A 23,531-nucleotide genomic window follows, 5' to 3' on the forward strand; every position below is an offset into this window, starting at 1 on the left:
GGATTGAGCCCTCAATTGTTCACTGTAAATGAACACCTGATTTATGCTCACACATGATTTTAAAAATACACTGGTCTTTTTCACAATTATGTTCACAGTGTAAAGGATTATTTTTTTTACTAGTACTATATGGATTTCAATCAAAACAAGCAAAGAGCCAAGCTAAGAACATCTTTTATGTTTCCTGAATATCAGAAACCTAATATTAGTAACTCTCCTATTGTATTACTTTGGGAAGTTGCCAAGAAGGTATTTGGTATTCTTCCCACAGAATCAACGGAACCACTATTTACTGTAAAATATTTCACATTTCAAATATACATTTTGATATCCTACTGTTTTATACAGGAATGATTTTATAGATACAATCCAGAAACTTCAAATAGATGAAAAGGGTATTATTTAAAGAGAGACAATAAGCCTCACTTTTATTATTGAAGTTTCTTCTAACATCAACAGTAGAAAAGAATCTAGACTTCAGTGCATCCAAATATTTTTTCTTTCCATTGCATTCCTATATTTATGATTTTGCATAGTTTGGTGTGCTTTTATATAGAAGATGGTGGAGGTGTTTCACTCTTCCTCCTAAGTTGATTCAATGACAAAATAGCTGCAAAGGGGTAGGCAACATACCAAAGAAAATATCCATAGTTCAGTTTATTGTGTAGCTATTTGAAATAAATATATGATGTATCATCCTGGTACCATCATCCCTGCTCTTTCTGTCATTTTTCCCTTTGCAGTTTGTTGAATCCCTAGGTGTATTACAGCTGCAGCCTGTAACGATCCTCTACACAAGCATCTGCCTACCCAGCTGCCTTTTCAATCACATTTTTGCACAAGGCTCTCTCCAACTACTGGAGTTGGTTACAATAAACTGACTTAATTTATATATAATGGATTATTGATGTTTAAGTTGGTAGAATAGTAAAGTGATGCTGATAGTAGGGTATTTACTGTGGGAAGGCCCATAGGCCTAAGATCAGTCACTAATAGCTATAAGCCACTCAGCAGCTGACATTTATGTGATAGCTTGTTCCGTATGACAGAGCGAGATCTCATGTACAGACAGGTTGCTATTTAAATAGCTGAGTCTTGCTGGTTCCTTGAACACGTTCGTGTTACAAATGTTTGAAACTATTTTCTTTTCTTTCATAAATACGACTATATTTATTTGCCTCTCTTTTCTTCTTCCGTAGGTAATGCATTTGTGGTTAGCCTGGCATTGGCAGACCTGGTGGTGGCCTTGTATCCATATCCACTGGTGCTCTTAGCCATTTTCCACAATGGATGGTCCTTGGGCGAAATGCACTGTAAACTGAGTGGCTTTGTGATGGGACTAAGTGTAATAGGTTCCATTTTCAACATTGCTGCAATTGCAATAAACAGATACTGTTACATATGCCATAGCTTTGCTTATGACAAAGTGTATACCTGGTGGAACACAATGCTATACGTCTGCCTAATTTGGGCGTTAACAGTTGTTGCAATCGTGCCAAATTTTTTCGTTGGCTCTTTAGAGTATGATCCGCGCATCTATTCATGCACTTTTGTTCAGACTGCTAGCTCCTATTACACCATCGCTGTTGTCATAATTCATTTCATAGTACCTATCACTATTGTGAGCTTCTGCTACTTTCGGATTTGGATCTTAGTGATTCAAGTAAGAAGAAGAGTCAAATCAGAAATAAAACCAAGACTGAAGCCGAGTGACTTCAGAAACTTTCTCACAATGTTTGTGGTTTTCGTGATCTTTGCCTTTTGTTGGGCACCACTAAACTTAATTGGATTAGCTGTAGCTATCAATCCTTTGGAAATGGCACCAAAAATTCCTGAGTGGTTGTTCGTCGTAAGCTATTTCATGGCCTACTTCAACAGTTGCCTTAACGCAATAATATACGGACTTCTTAACCAGAATTTTCGGAAAGAATATAAACGAATCCTAATGTCACTGTGGAAGCCAAAGCTTTTCTTTCAGGACACATCCAAAGGGGGGACTGAAGGTCAGAAGAGCAAGCCTTCTCCTGTTTTAAACAACAATGACCAAATCAAAACTGATACCTTGTAAATGTCCTATGGTGAAGCAAAGAAGTGTAATTAAGAACTCCAGTGATGTAGTTATAAGATTACACTCATGCTTGCTTACTTTTCTGTGCTTTCAATGTTAATGGCATAGAGTGACTGGAATCCTGTTGTCTTGATAAAACACACTGCTCTTCTAAATTGATATTTTATACAAGATACCAATTTGAAATCAGCTTCAGAATTAAAGTAGAACATGAATGCCAGCTGCTTTATTTCTGAGAGACTAATCCTGCCCTCAAAATGTGGATGAGGCAGTCATTCACTTCAATGGGAGTCATGAAGTGATCCCAGGTCAGAATTTGGCTCTTAGAAAATATAATGAATTAATTTGCTTAAAGGTATAGTAGTTAAGGCTGAGGGCAATTTTTTCCTGTCATATGTACATGGAGATTGATGTAGATACTTTGCTTTCTATCTATGTGTCAAACTTGGCATTTCTGTGTATGTACTTGTAGGGAAACAAGTTTTGCTTGTATACTGAAGAGGAGAATTTTGTCCTTTTGTCCTACAAGAGAATTTTAACACTAATGCCTTTCTTGACAGGGATTTTCATATATCTCCATCTCAGTTTATTTATTCTATTTGTCTTCTGTATATATTGTTTCTCTTTTTTCCTTCAGATGATACAATGTAACTGGACAATTGTTTACACATTTATATTAGTTTGAGGAGGATTCTTCTTCTTATATGTGCTCAGAATTCCCATGGGTACTCGGTGGAGTTGTGTGTATACTGAAGGGCAATAGACACATAATAACCATACAGAAATAATAGATATAAAATGTATAGTATAAATGTTGCCTTCTTAATTTTATATATAGTATATATAGTTCATTTGCGAGTTGTAGGCTCCAAAAACTATATGGAACAATGAATTCCAAACAGAATCTGGTAAAATGAAGGGGAGTCACTAACAGTGTCCCTTTTCAAAAGTGCTCAGCATTGACCTAGCTCTGCTCTTATTGAAGTCAGTGGTGAAACGCTTATTTACTTCACTGACTCCTACTGACTTCAGTGCGAGCAGTATTTGGCCAATACCGAACAGTTTTGAGAAAACCTCCCCTTAGATATTTAAACGTTTCCTGTACACTGAGCAGGTGCGGTTGCTGACTTCAAGTGGGGTGCTGCTCTAAAAATATCAGTATGAGGTTCCATGTCTGTGGTCTTTTAGTGCGACTCCAGGGAGGGCCAACTCCAGGCTATAGCGTGCCAAGCGCGTGCTTGGGGCGGCATGCCGCAGGGGGTGCTCTGCCAGTTGCTGGGAGGGCAGCAGGTGGCTCCAGATGAGCTGCCGCAGGCGTGGCTGCAGACGGTCTGCTGCTCCCGCGGCTCCGGTGAACCTCCCGCAGACATGCCTGCGGCAGCTCCATTGGAGCCGCGGAACCATCGGACCCTCTGCAGAAACGCCTGCGGCAGGTCCACTGGAGCTGCGGGCCAGCTGATCGTCCGCAGAAACGCCTGTGGCAGGTCCACCGGAGCCACGGGAGCAGCTGACCATCCGCAGAAACGCGTGTGGGAGGTCCACCGGAGCCGCGGGACCGGCGAGCGGCAGAACGCCCCCCGCGGCGTGCCGCCGTGCTTGGGGCGGCGAAATTGCTAGAGCTGGCCCTGACTCCAGGTCAACTCTTCACAATTTGCAAGATAAAAGGGAAGTTTTTTTGGTCAGCTCTGCAAACTCAGCTTTCAGCTCTGAAATTCAAGCTGGGTCCTTTCCTTCTCCACTAACAGCAATCATGCAGGCCAAATTACAACATGGGTTACACCTGCACACCCCACTATGGCCTGTATAATTTAGCTTGCATCATCTTTATTACTATAGTAATGATGCTGAATAAGAAGGAAGGAACTCAACTTGACTTTTACACTCCAAGTTGGTTTCAGAGTAGCAGCCGTTTTAGCCTGTATCCGCAAAAAGAACAGGAGTACTTGTGGCACCTTAGAGACTAACAAATTTATTTGAGCATAAGCTTTCATTGGGTTTACTGTGCTGACCATTAGGAAAAATATTTAAAAACTTGTCCACTAAGCAAATTGGATATGAAGTCACTAAAACACATTAAACATAGGACCCTATTTTTAGAGAGAAATTTCAAAGAATGAACTCACTTTAATGCTTTTCATTGCCTGCCATAAAATCTATCTAAAGTCAAAACCTTATGGCAAAGTGACAAATCCAAAGATTTTCCAATCTTCTTCCATATTTTCTTGGTATTTCTAATGTGCTCTGAAGCACAAGAGCCTAACTGGCATATAGTACTGCTTTGATGAAAACTAAGTGGACAAAGATCTTGGAGAGACATAACCATTTTCTATAGGATGGTGAAAGAGAGAAACACTAAATGATGACCCAAGAGAAATAGCTAAAGAATCAGGGCCAAATTCATTCCTTTTATTACTCTATGGATTTAAAGAGGACAAATTTGTCTCAGTGGTGTCTATAAAATTAATTTAACTATAAGAAACCACCCTTAAAACATAGTTCCACTTTGAAAATGGCTCTATAAAACTTGCACCCTCCATTTCTTCCAAGCACCTGAATATGGAATTGCTGTGTCTGTGTGTGTGTGAAATGCCCATCAAAGTCAATGGGAATTTTGAGTGCTCAGGGAACGCAGGAGGTGGCACCAAATTCGCTTACTTCACAACATTGTTTATACAGACTTCTAGCTCAACTTGAGATTTGACATTCAAGCTTTCCTTTCTAACTTGTAGATGAACACTAGTGTTAAAGATAACTCAGATGGAGCTCAGTTTATCATTTGGTGATGTATGAGCCAGAATAGCATTCAGCTCACACTCCCATTGCTGTGTTAACTCTGCAGAGCTAAATGAAAAGTAGTACTGTAATAACTTCTCATACAAGTAAGCAGATATTCTATATGTTTATAGGAAGCAGATGTGACATGGACATTGACATTTTTACAAAGTCATTTTTCTAATTACATTTGCACTTTAAAACTTAGGGGTCAAATTTTGGAATTGTTACATTGGTGAGCACTTACATCAGTAATCCCAAATGAAGCTAATGAGCCTACTCATGTGAGTAACAGCTTACTAAGATATATATGGGTTCCAAAATCTGGCCCTTCATTGCAACTGGCTAAAAGATGTCAGAAGAAATGCTTTATCCTAAGGGACAGATTCTGCCAACCTTACTCTCACTTAGTACCTTGTTATCTTGCTCCTCATGGTGTCTACATGAAATCAGTGGGGCTATTTGCAGCACAAGGTACTCTTCATCTTGAATACTTTTGCAATGATGGTGGGTGGTGCTTGCTAAACAAAGAACAAGTATATAGTATGTTACTGCACAGCTGTTAGGTTTAATTTAAACCTGAAATCAATTATATAAATCCAGTTAAAATAGATGACTAACATAGTTCTTCCATAGTAAACTCTCTTTTCATTTAGCAATAGTTTATTTTTCCATGTAATAATATACTCATATACCTATGTAAAAAGCCGTAAATTAATTTTATCCATTACTTTATTACAGTTAGAAAATCCCTCCCTCCAACTGTACATTTTGAAAAAAACTTGTAAATGTAAGATGCAATTATTTCTGATATGGAAAAAAAGAAACTATTTTATTAGTCTACAATACAGGTTATATGTTTATAGCATGATTTGAAACATACTCAGGATGAGTGTAATAAGCTGCATCTTTGAGGAAATGAGTATCCAGGTGTGAAGACTGTAAAATATTTATGATACCAGCATATCAAATGTTGACACTTTAAGAAAAAGTCAGAAAAAATCAAAGGGAGACCCTGTCTTCTACATGGGTCACTAGTGAAATGAGAATGGTGCTTCAGGGACAGAAGGCTGTTAGCAATTATTCTGCTTTTGGAAGACTATCTGGGATCTTTTAAACTATTTAGTTTCTTCTTGATTTGATTTTAAATGTTATTAGTGTTTTGAATTTATAACAAAATGATGCTATTCAGAATGTTTCTTACAGCAAAACTCTTCTGTAGAAGTGAAACTCAACCCTTTGCAGAGCATCTATTGCAGAGATTCTATCCATTAAGTCCCACTTTAGCACAGAGGGATGGATCTTTCTTCAATGAGTTTAAGTGAGATTGATGTGGTGCATTGGCCATATGCTGGCCCTCTGCACAGGCATGATTACAGGGATGACTTTCGTCCTCAAAGAGCATTTTCATAAAATATTAAGGATGGAATTCTGGAGCTATTGACTTCAATGAGGCCAGGATTTCACACTGAAAGTGCTGATTCAACTGACTGATTCTGAGTAGCCCATTCTCAGGGGCAGAAACACATTGCTCTCTTCCTTCTTTTAATGACACATTTGGATTTAGAATGATTAGTTTTTGCCCCACTTCTAATTTTAAAAGAACTGTATGAGGATGGAGATTTTACAGTTAAATAAATAAATCTCTGTCTATATATAGATTATTGTAAGTATTTGTGGATCTTGTAGATAGTATTCCTTGTAACCATTTCTTGAGTTAAGCTTCTACCACACATTTTAAAAACAACCTCCCCACTTCCACCCCCCAGCATTCCTGTTCCATTGGAATAAAAGGCTATTTTCACTGGCTGGATTCTACACCCTAAGTCTAAATAATAAATCCATAGACTGCCTCAACCTCTATCAAGCATGTATGAAGACAGTTCATAATGTCAAACTGTAGGAAGCATTATTGATTCTGGTTCATCCTTTGTTAATTATTCCTTCAGCAACATCCAGAAAACGCTGCTAAAAATTGATGTGATCATTTTTAAAAAAAGATCTTTTTGTAAATATTTTGCAATAATTCCCTTCATGTAACCTCTAGGGCAAGAGTTATTTTTAATTGCATTGTAAAAAAATAATAATATGAATGTAATATTAAGAATGTTTCATGTTGACATGGTTGCAGTAACAAAGAACTTGATCTCGCAAGACCTCCCACTGTAACCTACTGGCTGGATCCACAGAGGAAGAGTTTCACAGTGCCTAGCCACAGAGCCTGGTTCTTTAGCTCATTCTGCAGAGCCTCATGTGTTCAGTCCTAGAAGTCCCCAGTCCAATACCTGGTGATAGCTAAAATGCTGGCTACCATATGAAGAACTCCTGTTGACTTCCATGCATACTGCATGATCAGGCCCAAAATAAAGATCTGATCTGAAGTTCTTGTGCAAGCAAAATGCTCACTCAATCTAAGGATTGTGGGATGAAGTCTTGAAGTTGCTGCCTTTAATTTTTACATATTTATTTAGCTTAAATCTATGATAATCTAGGAAATCATTCTTCAGCAGTGCAATGAAGAATTGGCTATGGTAATGCAGTTTTACAATTATTCAATGTATCTAAAATGGATATCAAAGAACCCATGAACTCTTCTGTAGACCAGGTGAGGTGGCCTTCTGGTTACGGATGTGACATAATCACAAGTACTAAAACTGCAGGAACGATGAGCTATGCCAATTTACACCAGCTGGGCCAGTGCTTTTTAGATACAAAATCAGGAATGGCCTATATTTGCTCTGTTTGCTGTTGTTTCTTCATGTGTTCAGTAAAAAATGCCTTGCTTTTGAGCCAAAATGGCTTCACAATGAAAACATGACAATTCACCTCCTTGCATGTGTTCCATGTGAATGTTGCCATTTCATCAGTATATCACTGAAAAAGCAAAAGCATGAAAGGCCTTGCAAAATGACACAAAATAATTAGCAAAATTCCCTTACACCTCCATTCCCTCCCCTCCCCACTGCCACTGTCCACACTGGGGGGTGGGTGAGGCAAAAATCTGCTGCAATGCAGTGGCCAGCACCAGGTCTATGCAGCACTTGACTCCTAAGCACATCTGCATGTAAGACATGTGTTCAGTGATAACTTGAGCCTTTTGAAGACTCACACAGACTAACATCAGGGCAGAATATGGAAGAATACTCATGGACTTACAATCAGTTCCAGACATGAGGAAGCACTCCTTTATATCCTTTACTTCTTCCACAACATAAACACCCCTTGACTGCAGCGTGAACTTAGAACACAAAAGGAGTGCAGAATCAGGCCCATTGACAAAAGCAGCTCTCTACAGTAGCAATCACTCTTTAATAGCCTTATTCTTCTCCCATGTTCTTCGATATCTTTCATTTAACTGCATTAATACTCAAAATGGAAGCTAAAAAGGGTTCAGAAGAGGTAGAAAACATTCAATGTGAACCTGAATGCTTAGAAACAAGGATGAAAATTTACGTCAACCCAAGGAATAAATGTCTACCCAAAGCGCCAGGAGACAGGCTTTCCAACTGCTCATTTGTGTATCCTCACCCATTAAATATCTAGCACTACTGCTCAACATGAAAAAAAAATCCCCCATTTGCTCTTTAAGAGACAGATTATACCTGGACTTTAGTACAAGCACAGTGTCGATGAGGGATCATCTCCCTGGTAGCATTGCCCACATAAGGGCCAGGTTGAATTCCCGTCTGGGAACACAGAGACTTCTACCTCCCTATCCTATATAGATACATGGTGTCCCAAGAAGGGGTGGAGGGCAGTAAACTCCACCCTGTTATTGTACCTGGGAGCCCTAAGTGGTGCAGAACAGAATGGCTCCTGGTGCCCCCACTAGAGTGGTGGTACTTTGCACCATCTTTTACTTGAGCTGTGTCTAAATGGCAATCAAAATTAGATAGAACAATCACATAGGCAATAACAATCAAAATTAGATAGAACTTTTGCTATGATCATTCTTTTTCAGGATAGGTTCTGTATTTAACAAGTGTTGTGATAGTGGGTGGTGTTCTACTAATAACCCCATTTTGATAATGCCAAAACCTGTCAAAGAGTAAAACCCTAAATGAGTGATGCAAATCAAGGAGAATGCTCAGTTTTCTTCTTGTACTAGATGCCAGTAGCAGTCACTTGCACAATTTACAGACTTCTCCTAAAAAAGCCTTTCCTGACATTTTTTAAATGTTAATTAGGATGATACCCTAGTCTGATTGCCTTAAAAAATCTTAATGGCCATCACTATCGCATGAAAATGGATTATTATGTGTTCTCCATAAGGATTACCTAAACTAAGATTACTTAGACCATCTTTTTCTTGCAGGAACCATCTTTTCACTCTGTTTGAACAGCACCTAGCATAATGGGTTCCTGGCCCATGACTAGGGATCCCAGGTGCTGCAATGATAATTCTAATTTTCAAAAATAGGTGCCTAAACTGAGGCTCCTATTTCCACATTTAGGGTCCCAAAAAGTGACAGTTTTGTACCGATCAGCTCCCATTGAGTACTGGCTACTCTTCAATTTTGAAAATCAGACCATTTGTTTGGGAACATGACTTGAGCCATCTATTTTTGAAATGGCAAATAAAAAACTCTCAAAGACCAGGGTACAATTTCCATAAGCTCCCAAGTCACTTAGGAGCCTAAGTCTCATCCGCTTTCAATGAGACTTAGGCTCCTAAGTGTCTAAAGCACTTTTGAAAACAGGACAGACTCCTGAGTCACTTAGGCACTTTAAAATGTTACCCCATGTGTGACTCGATTTGAGTAGAGCTTGATCCTGAACTCACTCACTGCTGGCAGTAGCACCTACTCTTGCAAGCACTCCCACTGATGTCAGTGTGGTAGTATGAGCTGGCAAACTTGGCTCCAGTTCACAAATCACATTGGGCTAGATTGTGCCCTTTAGTCACAACCCATAGAAAGGATTGTTATGCAGCTGCCCACCACATGGTAAGACTTCTCAGAGCGCTTGGGTATGCAGAGGCTGCATATATACTACTATGCACCTCTGAGAAGCACAACGCACTCCCCTCCTCCAACTGGCTGTTGTACAATGGTGGGGAAGAACCATAGATCAGCCTCATGTCTGCCCACTTCAGGGAACCATGCACCCCAGGAGAGCAGGAAAGAAGCAGTCCCTATACTCCTGAGCTTAGGGACTGGAATTGTTCCTGACTCTTCTCTCAGCCAGGCTTTTTATATCCTCCTCCAAACAGTTCCCATGAAAAAGGGCCAGGCAGAATTTCCCTTTCATCTACTCTGGTGCAAGCAGGGAGTCTTGTGTCCTGTTTAGCTCAAAGCCTCACTGCTAAAAGTTTCCCTTTAACTCTTTGTTGCAAATCTATTTTCTAACCATTTCTGTTATTCCCCTTGATTAAAATGTAATGAATCAAATATTCTATTAATTATATTAGATATAACATTAGGTTCCCCCAAATGCAGTGTGTTCACCAGCCCCACATGCCCTAGCTGATAACATATGATTATATGGGATATAGTGTAATAATCTAGATTTTTTTTTTAAATCAGAGCCATGAGCTAGCTTATCTATCTAACCTCTGTTCTCTATCCAGGTATTTATGCCAGGCTTTGTCACTGTGGCATCTGTGTTTCAGCTAATAAAGATTGGATCAGGCCCCTAGGCAGGAGTCTGCCACAGGAAAGGTTAATTATACTTAAAGTTTCCTCGGTGCTTTACACAATAGCACACCATGAAAGATGATTGTCATTAAAATTAGACAGAGCATCAAATTTTGCCCCCCCTTCAATCTGAAGTGAAACTAATCTAAAATAATGAGTCACTTCCAGTAGAGTGAAAGCCAGCTACACTGCAGAATTTCAAGTAGACTTTTGATGCTTTAGAATATTTTGCACAATTAGCAGCTATGAACCATTGAAAAGCTACTGAGACTAGCAAGCTGGATACTCTAGTGTCATTGGTTACAGCCAGTAGTGTTTAGTTTGAGATGGTAAAAGCATGTTAATAGCCCTCTCTGCTGTATATCATAAACTGATGTGGCATTGAAGCCATCTGCATTCAAAGACATCGTGCCTACATTTTTGAGATTTATTTGTGTACAGAATTTTTTTTAAAACAGCATGACAATCTTGCATGTGTAAATACATCATTCAAGCACGTTACGTACAACCAATCACACTGCCAAAAGTGCCATATCACTTATGGGGGAAAAATACAGCAATCCTGGAGTTTGCTCAGTGAGTTAGTTCATTAAATGCTGCACCTCCTTTGCCAACTATTTTTCAAAAGGTACTTTTAATTGTTGAATAACTTGTTCTATCCAAGGAATTAATCCTGCACAAGTAAAGTTTCCTGAGTTTAATTTAAGCCTATCAATGATGTTATTTGTAAGAGTTCAGTGCGCTACTGACACAACGTTTCATTTAAAAAAAAATAATGAACCAAGACTTTATTACAATGTTGCTTTCATTCAATGTTTAACTCTGTCAGTCATTTCTGTAATGTTGGCCAGTTTCTATCTTATGTGCTTATTCTCTTTGACCAAGGAAACAATTTTAATTTAAACTTTAGCATTGTTCTCCTTATTAAATGTAATTAAAACTGCATCATAAACATGGATTGTTCAGTCCTTCATATTCTTCTTAATTGAAGTGATTTTAAGTTTTGAGATATGAGAGAAATTGAACAAAAAGAATCAGACTTCTCTCCTCCCTCCTCTCCTCCTACACCCCCTCAAAAAAAGGTAAGTAGCCAATAGAAGTTTAATACACTGGATGAAACATACATGTGACACTTGATGCCATAGGCTGAGTTATACTGAACACAACAGGCCCAATGATAACGCTGTTTAGGCCAAGTTACAGCTTCTAACATCACTTTAGTTAAAGCAAGTCTTGTCAGAGAGGAAGATTATTTATCAGATAAGACTGTGAATATTGTAATCCTCTCTTTGTTTACTGTGAATGTGCCTTTAGCCTGAAGCCATCTTGAATGGAAGGGTATTAAACATGGAGTTATAGTTGGTGTAAGGAAGTGATTGCCGGCTGATCTTTAATTGGGGATGATGTTAAAGCTATGTTCAGTCAAGTTAGTATTATAAAATATCTTTGAAAAGTCATGGAAGATGGGAGATGTTCCAGAAGACTGGAAAAGGGCAAATAAAGTGCCCATCTATAAAAAAAGGGAAACAAGGACAACCCGGGGAATTACAGACTAGTCAGCTTAATTTCTGTACCAGAAAGATTATGGAGCAATAATTAAGAAATCAATTTGCAAATACCTAGAAGATAATGACGTGATAAGTAACAGTCAGCATGGATTTCTCGAGAACAAACTGTGTCAAACCAACTTGATAGCTTTCTTTGACAGGGTAACAAGCCTTGTGTATAGGGGGGAGGCAGTAGATGTGGCATATCTTGACTTTAGTAAGGCTTTTGACACTGTCTCGCATGACCTTCTCATAAACAAACTAGGGAAAACTACAACCTAGATGGAGCTACTATAAGGTGAGTGCATAACTGGTTGGAAAATTGTTCCCAGAGAGTAGTTCTCAGTGGTTCACAGTCATGCTGCAAGGGTATAACCAGTGGGGTCCCACAGTGATCAGTTCTGGGTCCGGTTCTGTTCAATATCTTCATCAATGATTTAGATAATGGCATAGAGAGTACACTTATAAAGTTTATGGATGATAGCAAGCTGGAGGGGCTGCAAATGCTTGGAGGATAGGATTAAATTCAAAATGATCTAGACAAATTGGAGAAATGGTCTGAAGTAAATAGGATGAAATTCAATAAGGACAAATGCAAAGTACTCCACTTAGGAAGGAACAACCAGTTGACACATACAGAATGGGAAATGACTGCCTAGGAAGGAGTACTGTGGAAACGGATCTGGGGGTCATAGTGGATCACAAGCTAATTAGAGTCAACAGTGTGACACTGTTGCAAAAAAGCAAACTTCATTCTGGGATCTATTAGCAGGAGTATTGTAAGCAAGACACAAGAAGTAATTCTTCTGCTCTACTCCGTGCTGATTAGGCTCAGCTGAAGTATCGTGTCCAGTTCTGGGCACCACATATCAGGAAAGATGTGGATTAATGGGAGAAAGCCCAGAGAAGGGGGAGGGATAGCTCAGTGGTTTGAGCATTGGCTTGCTAAACTCAAGGTTGTGAGCTTCATCCTTGAAGGGGCCATTTAGGGAATCTGGGGCAAAAATCTGTCTGGGGATTAGACCTGCTTTGAGCAGGGGGTTGGACTAGATAAGCTCCGTTCCAACCCTGATATTCTTTGTAAACAAAAATGATTAAAGGTCTAGAACTATGAGGGAAGATTGAAAAAATTGGGTTTGTTTCTTCTGGAGAAGACGGAGGGTGGACATGATGACAATTTTCAATTACATAAAAGGTTGTTACAAGGAGGAGAGAGAAAAAATGTTCTTCCTAACCTCTGAGGATAGGACAAGAAACAATGGACTTAAATTGCAGCAAGGGCAGTTTAGGTTGGACATTAGGAAAAACTTCCTAACTGTCCGAGTGGTTAAGCACTGGAATAAATTGCCTAGGGAGGTTGTGGAATCTCCATCATTGGAGATTTTTAAGAGGAGGTTGGACAAACACCTGTCAGGGATGGTCTAGATAATAATTAGTCCTGCCATAAGTGCAAGGGACTGGACTAGATGACCTCTCAAGGTCCCTTCCAGTTCTATGATTCTATAACCCAGTCACAAAGGAACTATGAAGGTATTCCCTTGCCTTACCTGCTACCAATAACAAGAGTATGACTAGGAAGGAAGTGCCCCTAAACCTTTATATATTAGGGGCAATGACTTGCCTATGGAGGGTTTCTCTAATTGTTTGTCTGTTGAAAATAGTCATATGCCTGCTGAAGAAAAGTGTATCTCCAGGCCTTTGTCTGTGGAACAGACAGAAGGAGCCTCTCAGCTTATGCTAGTTAAGGATTTGTCATTTGTCCCAGAGTTGGTTCTCGACTTAACTGAAACCCAGGAAGGAAGTGTTCCTAAGGCTGGGTCTGTTAGGGGTAATGACATTATAACCAGGTTGCATATGATTAATGTCATGATTAGGTTCCAGGGATTGGGCAATGCTGATGCATCTATCTTGCCTGTTGGTGAGGTGTTGCTGGGTAAGGATATGACAACTGTGTTTAATCAGGTTGATATCTTGACCAGGGCACCAGGAAAGCATGAAGGTGATTTAACTGTGTTACCCACTACCAGTGTAGAAACTTGTAACTAGGAGGGAATGGTCCCTAAGCTTGTGTGTGGTAACCTGCCTGTGGCCAGTGAGAAAAGCTGCAGAGGCAAAAAAGAGTGATTCTGCATTTAAGTGAAGGAGTTTAGTGTCACTCAATAGTACACTAATGTATAATTATTAATTATGTTTTTGCCTGGGATATTGATTGATACTTGCTTAGTGGCTCATGGTGTAGCTGTCTCTTTAAGGAGCCTGAATGAGACTGTGCAAATAAATAACAAGGAGGATGAGGAGTCTAATTGTCTTTACAGAGCTTTAATCATGTTGAAGGTGATACTGTCTCCATTTAAAGAATTAACACCCCCCCCTTTATAAATCTCCTGTTGACTGCCAACCTCTCTTTACAAAGCCATACCATCCAATAGGTGCATGAGAAAGAGCATTTGAAGTATTGGAGCCAGGCTGTGGGATGCCTGTTTAATCCTTTCAGTTACAAGTCACACCTGCACTCTGCCCTAGAGCAATGAAAAAAGAACTTACTTATGTGTTGTGAGCTTCTATAACTGGGTTCAGCACTTAGATACAATCATGATATACTGGTACCAGTACATGTGGTATGCGGGTCAGTGAAGCAGCTGCAATGTGAGATGCAAGAGTTGCATTTATGCCAAGCCATTAGTACCTCACTATTTGTTAGCTATGCTATAATAGCTGCTAACAGCTAGATGGAATATCCTGGCTGGCAGGTGACAGACAACACAATATTTCTTTATCTTCAGTGACCTTCGTCCACATTCAGTGGGACAAATCAACTGAATGGAAGGGATGTTTTTATCTACTATGTGATATTCACCCAGACATGCTTTTTTAGAGCAATTAAAATACCAGTCCCCCATTTGGTTACTCAATTAAGTTGGTGTTTGTAAAGGATGAGGCCATCTCGGTGTATCTTTTTCTGGGTTTATTCTGCTGAGAATTTAGCTTTGTAACTGGTGTTAAGGTTACATAGGCATAAGACCCTATATGGAACAGAATAGAATGTACCTGTCTTTTGGTATGAACATATGGGAAAATGCATGATGTCCATCAAGTTGTTGCTAAGAATATTGGGACAGGGACACAGCCTCCAAGGAGGATTTAGCATCAATATGATCGTGTATATTGATATTGGCTTTGTGACTTGCAGATGTAACTGTGATTATACTTATTCCAGCCATCTCCCCAGTGGCTCTCTATCTGCTGCATGTTATTTGGATATTTAATATATCTTTCATTTTAACTGGTGTCAGGCTACTAGATTTCAGCCAACTTTTGGGTCCCACTGCACAAATATATAGTAAGACAAAGTCTGTGCCCCAAGGAGATTGCAGTCTAAATAAAAAATGAATGATGAGTGAAAATAGTGGGACACCAAGGTGAAGTGACTTGCCCAAGTTCAGACAATAGGTCAGTATCAAAACTGGGATTAGAAAGCAGGGGTGAAATTCTGACCCAATGACATCAGTTGCAAAACTCTGACTTTAATGGGACCAGATTTCATTGCAAAGTCCCTGTCTTGCACCCTATCCATTAGACCAGACTGCCTCTTTTGGAGCCAGACTGTGCCTCTTTTGGAGCTCTACCTGAATGGAAACATAGTACACAAAAGTCATCTGTATTCCTATTTGGGAAACACTGTGGCATGACAGAAAACAAGTAGGAAATAGAAAGATGGTGATCAAATCGCCTGTGTGGAGACAGTGCCTCTTCCCAGGGGCGTAGCCACAGCTGGGTCTGGGTGGGCCATGGCCCATCCACTTAGCATCCAAGCCTATCCAAATCAGGGCCAGAGCCCCCCGAATCCACAGTCTGGGGGGTGAGGCATCCCATGTAGGGTGTGCCTCATGGGATGGGTCTGGGTAGGGCTAGCACTGGGGCTGGAGATTGGAGAAGCAGCACGCAGTGCAGGCTGGAGAGGGACATGGCCAGGCACGCGGATAAACACCGAGCCAGGGTCAAGAGGGGTGGGTGGAGCTCGAGCCGCATTGGGGCTCCTGTGAGCCATGGGTGCATCCTGTAGCCTGTGAGCCCCGGGCAACTTCATCTTCTGATTCCTTCTGAGTAGTAAAGGCTGGTTGGAGGGGGTAGGAGTAGGCGCCCCACCTCCCTTCTACCTTCCCTCCCACTGCTCTCCCCTGACCCCCCCCGCCATGCTCCTCTGACTCTCCCCTCCACCGTCATCACCTGCCCACCCAAAAGCTGGGGCCCACTTAGTTTTTCTGTCCTAGCTACGTCACTGCCTCTCCCTAATGGCAAGACTGGGCAGCCCTTACACATGTTGGTGAGCACTTAGGGTTGGTCTACAGGAGTTATCCCTGATTTACTCTGTGTGCAAACACTCTTATTCTGAAATAAAAGTGTCCACATATGGAGTTAATCAGGGACAATTAATCAGGAATAACTCCATATATAGACAAACCCTTATTCATCCGAATAGTTCCAGTCACTTCAGTGGGACTACTCACATGAGTAAACTCTCAGCAACATGAGCAAAGGCCCCAGAATTTGATTCCGCAGGCCAAATTTTCAGAAGAACTCAGCATTGAAAATGGGCCAGATTTTCAAAAGAGCTAAGATTTCATTTAGACACCAGAATAAGCAGACAATTTTTTTTCTTTTTAAAAAAAGAGGCCCAGCATTTTGGGTGTTGAGTGCCTTTGAAAATGTGGTCCCCGTGCAAAAGAGCATCTAGACACTCGGGAGAGAGAAGAGATCGGTGGGTAGTGATCAATATATTGTGAATCGATGTATTGCGTCTCGTCTAGACGCGATACATTGATCCTTGAACGTGCTCCCCGTCGACTCTGGAACTCCACCAGGGCGAGAGGCAGAAGCAGAGTCAACGAGGGAGAGGCAGCTGTTGATCCTGTGCTGCGAGGATGCAAAGTAAGTTGATCTAAGATACATCGACTTCAGCTATGCTATTCTTGTAGCCTAAGTTGCGTATCTTAGATCCAGGGCCGGCTCAAGGCACCAGCCCAGCAAGCAGCTGCTTGGGGCAGCCAACAGTGAGGGGCCGCACGTCCGAGTCTTCGATGGCAATTTGGCGGTGTGTCCCTCTGTCCCTCTATGAGTGAAGGACCCGCCGCCAAATTGCCACCAAAGACTAAAGCAGCGGCGGTAGAGCTGCAGATTGCGATCACGACATTTTTTTATTATTATTTTTTTACTTTTTGCTGCTTTGGGTGGCAAAAACCCTGGAGCCGGCCCTGCTTAGACCGATCGATCCTCCCCCCAACCCCAGTGTAGACCAGGCCTGAGAGTAGGAAGAAGGGACACTACTTTCAAATAAGTCAGTTTGCATAAATCAAGTTCAGCTCAACTTCTCTCTGTTATTATCGTGAAAGCACTAATCTTAGCTCCATCCTTTAAAAGATTTTCAGAAGCTGGATTTTAAGCAGCAAGGCTTACCTGATATTTTCAGGCAATGATTAAAGTGTAATAGGAATTTATTAAAAATATGCATAGCAATTTATATTTTTGACAGCTAAAGGAGAGAGAGAGAAAACAGATGGATGTGTTTAAATGGTAGAAAATGGTTTGGTTACTTTCCTTTGAATGTACATGAAGGGGAAAACTATATCGAAGGGTGATCATTTTTAATAGATAAAAGGCAATTGCCAATCATTTTTCTCACAAATATATATAAATATAGCTATATTAAGGGCACTTTGGCTATGTTAAAGTTATAAACCTTCAATTTTTTTAAGCGAGGTTACTAGTTTATATCATGATAACTGGCTGGTGATCTATATGGAATGAATTGGTCATCTCACTTGGGTTCTTAACTGCACTGGAGTGTTGACAACATAATTACCATCCATGTATGTGGTCTTAGGCAACAGTCCAAGGACTAAGCAATGATGGAAGCCTGAAATAAGCACTCACCCCTGTATCAGGTGTGAGTCCAGAATGGTACACTGGGAGGGGAAGGAAGCGTCCCTGTACTGAGCCGATTCCCTCGATAATCAGAAGTCTTCAGACTCCAGTGTTTTCAATCACAAGTATCAAACTGACAGTAACATACAGGGAAATAAAGTGAAGAAACTGCAATTTTGGTTTTTTCAAACTCATTTTCAGGAAAGGGAAAGGGAGATGTAATTTTGTTAGAGACTGGGCTAGTTTCAAAGCTCCCCGGTTTCGAAGTCTAATAACCAATTACAAAGTGCAGTTGGTGTATAGAAAGCAACACTGCACATGTCATAGCACACATTACCTTGTTGCATGACACACATGCTCTTCTCAATAAAGATTTGCAGATGATACTTGAGTGGGAATGGTTTCTGTCAAAGCTGTGTATGAAGCCCATGTGTGATAAGGTAATATGATATCAATTTAAGTACAAGTAAGGAATACACATTAGAGAAGTACTTAAATAGGTTACTCAAATGGTAAATCTGGAGTGAAAACTTTCTGGAGTGAAACTGAGCCACGGAAAATGAATCCAAGGGAGGACTGTGCAGTCTAATCCATCATCAGGAGCCTTTTAGACTTGGCTTACATATTTATGTAATATTTTCCATGCATGCCTGGAGTTTTGCAAACTTTCAATGACATTCTGCTACCATATTCTTTTTGTGTGTTTTATTTATTCAAATACCTTTGCTTTGCAAATGCCAGGCTTATTCCCAAACTCAAATGAAACAGTTTTTTGCAGCATTTGAAAACAAGAGATCCAAATGAGTGCACAGATCATTCAAGAAAAAACAAAGTATTTTCCCAGCCACAAACACTCCCCAACCTCCCCGAATAGCTGCCAAATCTATTCCCTCAACCAGTTCTCTACCTCCACTCTAAGGAAAATCCTGCAAGAACAGGTGAGTTTTGAAACCCAGGGAGAAAGTGAATTCTAGAGCAAGTGTAACCCACTGGTGAGTGTGTTCTACAGGTCCCATTCTGTGCCAACTCACAGAGGATATAAATTGTGGAAGCTGCTAATTAAAGAGCTTTGGTACTTTAGCTCAAACTGTAGCAGCTCATGTTTTTAGCTCTGTAGGTTCAATCCCTGGGGTGCCCACCAAGTACCACAAAAGTACCCCACACTAAAAGTGCCCTGTCACTTAATTTTTTTTTTTGGCTATTAGTTTTTGAGTTTTGAGCTAGTTGTGCTTCACATTCTTTTTGGCTTGCCTAATTATACTTTTACACTTAACTTGCCAGAGAGTTTATGCTCTTTTCTATTTTTCTCAGTAGGATTGACTTCCAATTTTTAAAGGATGCCTTTGTGTCTCTAACCACCTCTTTACTCTGTTATTTATCCATGGTGACACTTTTTTGGTCCTCTTACTACTTTTTTTAATTGGGTATGCATTAGTTTGAGCCTCTATTATGATGGTTTTGAAAAGTTTCCATGCAGCTTGCAGTCCTGTGCTGTTCCTTTTAATTTCCATTTAACTAGTATCCTAATTTCATGCCATTCCCCTTCTGAAGTTAAATGCTACTGTGGCAGGCTTCTTTGGTATTCCCATCCCCACCCCCCTGTTAAATTTAATTATATTTTGGTCACTATTTTCAAGCAGTTCAGCTACATTCCACTTTGGACAGGAACCTGGGGACTACTTGAGACTAAATCAAGAGTTGCCTCTCCCCTTGTGGGATCCAGGACCAGCTGCTCCAAGAAGCAGTCTCTATAGTGTCTAGAAATTGTATCTCTGCATCCGTCCTGAGGTGACATGTCTGCAGATACTATGGGGGGGATAGTTGAAATCCCCAATTATTACTGAATTTTCTGTCTCAATAGCCTCGCTAATCTCCCTGAGCATTTCCTAATCACCGCCTCCATCCTGATTCCCTTCATCTTCACCTTCAGGTTCCCTAATTTTGACTCTTTGACCCCCAAACCTGTCCTTGTCATTATTTAAGTCCTGGGCTCAGTGGATCCTCCCCATAGGCTTTACCCTCCTTTAATATGCACCCACCCACTTCCCGGAACCCAACAGGACCATCCTGGTCAGGTGGTGAGTATTATATTCCCACTGCTATACTTTTATTATTCACACATGGGATTTCTATCTAGAGATTCAATGCTATTGTTTGATTCATTTAAGATTGTTACTGTATTTGACTCTATACTTTCTTTCACATATAGTCCCACTCCCCCTTCAGTGCAACCTACTCTGTCATTCCTATATATTTTGTACTGTGGTATTATCATGTCCCATTGATTGCCATCATTTTACCACATTTATGTGATGATATCAATATCCTCATTTAATACCAGGCACTCGAGTTCACCCATCTCCATATTTAGACTCCAAGCACTTAAAAAATTTTTCACTTCTTAGTTATCCACCTTCATGTTATGTAATTGGATGGGACTCCTTTTCATTTGACTATTTCTCTTCAGTTCCCACTTTTTCTTTATCAACTTCTATCCTCTCTTCCCTACTAGGACATAGAGAATTCCTGTTAATAGATCCTCCCCTATGGGATGTCTCTGTCTAAACCATACACTCCTCCGTACCTGTTGGCTTTCCCCCAGCTCTTAGTTTCAAAACTCCTCTACAACTTTTTAAATTTTACATGCTAGCAATCTGGTTCCTTTTGGTTTAGGTGGAGCCCATCCTTGCTCCTAAGAAACCTAAAACTCTCCTTCCTACTCTATTGACTCATCATTCTTCTCTTCTGCAGACTAAACAATCTCAGTTCCCTCAGCCTTTCCTCATAAGTCACCATGTCACCTTTAACTTTTGAAAGAACTTTAACTAGGGGGTAACCCTCAGGAAAATGCATTTCAAAGCATAACTGAACTAATAAAAGTGAGGGGCAGAAACACCCCAAGTTATCCATCCCTATTCATTTCTCTATTCACCTAAGAAGACAAAGAACAGCTGAATGACTTTGGGAGCAGATCCTGGCCTGAGAATTTGGTCAGCAATGTTACTGGAAACCTGTGATAAGAGTTTCAACCTTGAACCAAGTCTAGTTTGTTAAGTTTAGAAAGCGGTTTTATCTTTACATTTTTGTAACCATTTCTGACTTTAATGCCTTGTTGCTTGTACTCACAACCTATCTATTTGTAGGTAAATAACATTTAATTCTGTAATTAAAATTAATACAGTGTTGTGAATTATCTGGATAACTTAATGTAAGGTAGCAGACTGTTGTTTGTTGATCCCCTTAGAGGGGCCATAGAAATAATATATCTGAAGTGTCCAGAAGAGGACTAAATAGGGCAAAACACACATTTTGGGGGAAAATCCAGGACTGGAGTGTGTTGGGATCATCCTGCAAGTAGTAATCAAGGCTGCTAGAAGCCAAAGTGTGGCTGGTGCTTGCTATCAGGCTGCTGGGGTCAGAGTTGCTGGACCAGGGCTGTGGCTATACACAGACACTCAGGGTGTGACCTGCATGCAGTTTGTTTGTGAGGAGCCCAGGTTGGGAGCTATAGCAGCAAAGCATTGTGAGGCACCCAGGTTCCAGTGCAGGGCTGACACTGCCCCTCAAAGGTCTGGATTGAACCTCCAGGGTGTCATAGTATTATAAGAAATCACCCTGGCTTAACCAGGAGATCTTCTATGACCTGAAACTCAAAAAAGAATAATTTCAAAGTGGAAACTAGGTCAAATTATTCAGGATAAATATAAAAAAAATTACAAAAGCACATGGGGACAAAATTAGAAAGACCAAGGTAGAAAGAAGAGAAAACTATATAGGAACATAAAGTGTAACAATAAAATATTTTACTAATATATTAGAAGCATGAGGAAGACCAAGGACAGAGTAGGCCTATAACTCACTGAGGAGGAAAAGCCAATAACAGAAAACACAGCAACAGCCAAAGTGTTAAATGCATTTTGTTCCAGTTTTTCACCAAAAGTTTAGCAGTGATTGGATGATTACATAGTGACATTAGTGTAAAGGGAATAGGATCTGAGTCTAAAATAGGGAAAGAATAAGTTAAGACTTACTTAGACAAGTTAGAAGTCTTCAAATTGGCAGAGCTTGATGAATACATCCTAGAATACCTAGGGAACTGGCTTAAGAGATCTCTGAGCCATTGGCAATTATGTTTGAGAACCTGTGAAGGATCGGACAGATCCAAGGACTGGAAAGAGGAGAATAAAGTACCTATCTATAAAAAGGGGAATAAGAACACCCAGGGAATTATAAACCAGTCAGCTTGATTTCGGCACCGGAAAGATAATGGCGCAAATAATCAAACAATTTGAAAGCACCTAGAAGATAGTACGATAATAAGTAACAGTTAAAATAGATTTGTCAAGAATAAATCATGTCATACCAACATAATATCCTTCTTTGACATGTCTTATGGATATGGGGGAAGCAGTATATGTGATATATCTCGACTTTAGTAAGGCTTTTGATACTGTCTCACATGACCCTCTCATAAGCAAACTAGGGAAATATAACCTAGACCAGAGGTTCTCAAACTGGGAGGTGGGCACACTTAGGGGACCCAGAATGTATTCGGCGGGAGGGGACAGGCATGAGAAGCTTTAGGAAAAAAAACATTTTATCCACAGCAATGAATAACTAGCAAAGCTGATTCCTCCAGACATATCAGGTGTTCATGTGATGCTGTGCATTTGACTCTATAAGGTGCTGTGCATTTTGACAGATTTCTGTTAAGCTTGCATAGCATTATACGAAATCATTGCCATCTGTACGTTCATCTGTTTGCTACAATGTGGTGTGCATAATTAATTGCAAGTCACAATTTTGCTTTTGCTCTTATTACAATGGATTGTTGGCTGTTTGAATCAATACCTTACTGGTTTAATATTTAGTGAGAATTGCAGGGGTGTTTTTAATCAGTATATGTACTTGTGTGGCAGTGTGTGTGTAAATGACAGACACAAAGGGGGCATGATCAAACAAGTTTGAGAAACACTGGCCTAGACAAATCTGCTATAAGGTGGGTGCACAACTGGTTGGAAAGCTGTACTCTGAGAGTAGTTATTAATGGTTCACAATTGCACTGAAAGGGCATATTGAGGGGGTCCCGCAGAGACCTATCCTGGATCTGGTTCTGTTCAATATCTTCATAAATGATTTGGATAGTAGCACAGAGAGCACACTTATAAAGTTTTCAGGTGATACAAAGCTGGGAAGGTTGAAAGTGCTTTGGAGGACAGGCTTAGAATTCAAAATGATCTGGACAAACTGGAGAAATGGTCTAAAATAAATAGTATGAAATTCAAGAAGGACACTTAGTAAGAAATAAGCCAGGGGTAGGCAAACTTTTTGGCCCAGGGGCCACATTGGGGTTGTGCAACTGTATGGAGGGCCGGGTAGGGAAAGCTGTGCCTACCCAAACAGCCTGGCCCCTGCCCCCTATCCACCCCCTCCCACTTCTTTCCCCCTGACTGCCCCCCTCAGAACCTACAACCCATCCAACCCCCCCTGCTCCTTGTCCCCTGACCACCCCCTCCCGGGACCCCCACCCCCCCATCCAACCCCCCCTACTCCCTGTCCCCTGACTGCCCCGACCCCTATCCACAC

General features: G+C 40.5%; 1 protein-coding gene across 1 annotated transcript in view; it reads left to right on the forward strand.

Annotated features, from left to right (window-relative positions):
* Positions 1 to 2,068, forward strand: part of MTNR1B (melatonin receptor 1B) — a 60,034-nt gene extending 57,966 nt beyond the window's left edge. Inside the window, exon 2 of the mRNA XM_030550902.1 lies at positions 1,200 to 2,068. Coding sequence (XP_030406762.1) covers positions 1,200 to 2,068 — 869 coding nt within the window. The remainder of the gene's footprint in view (positions 1 to 1,199) is intronic.
* The last annotated feature ends 21,463 nt before the right edge of the window (positions 2,069 to 23,531 follow it).

The sequence above is a fragment of the Gopherus evgoodei genome, chromosome 1 (genome assembly GCF_007399415.2).
Source record: "Gopherus evgoodei ecotype Sinaloan lineage chromosome 1, rGopEvg1_v1.p, whole genome shotgun sequence".
Lineage (NCBI taxonomy): Eukaryota > Metazoa > Chordata > Testudines > Testudinidae > Gopherus > Gopherus evgoodei.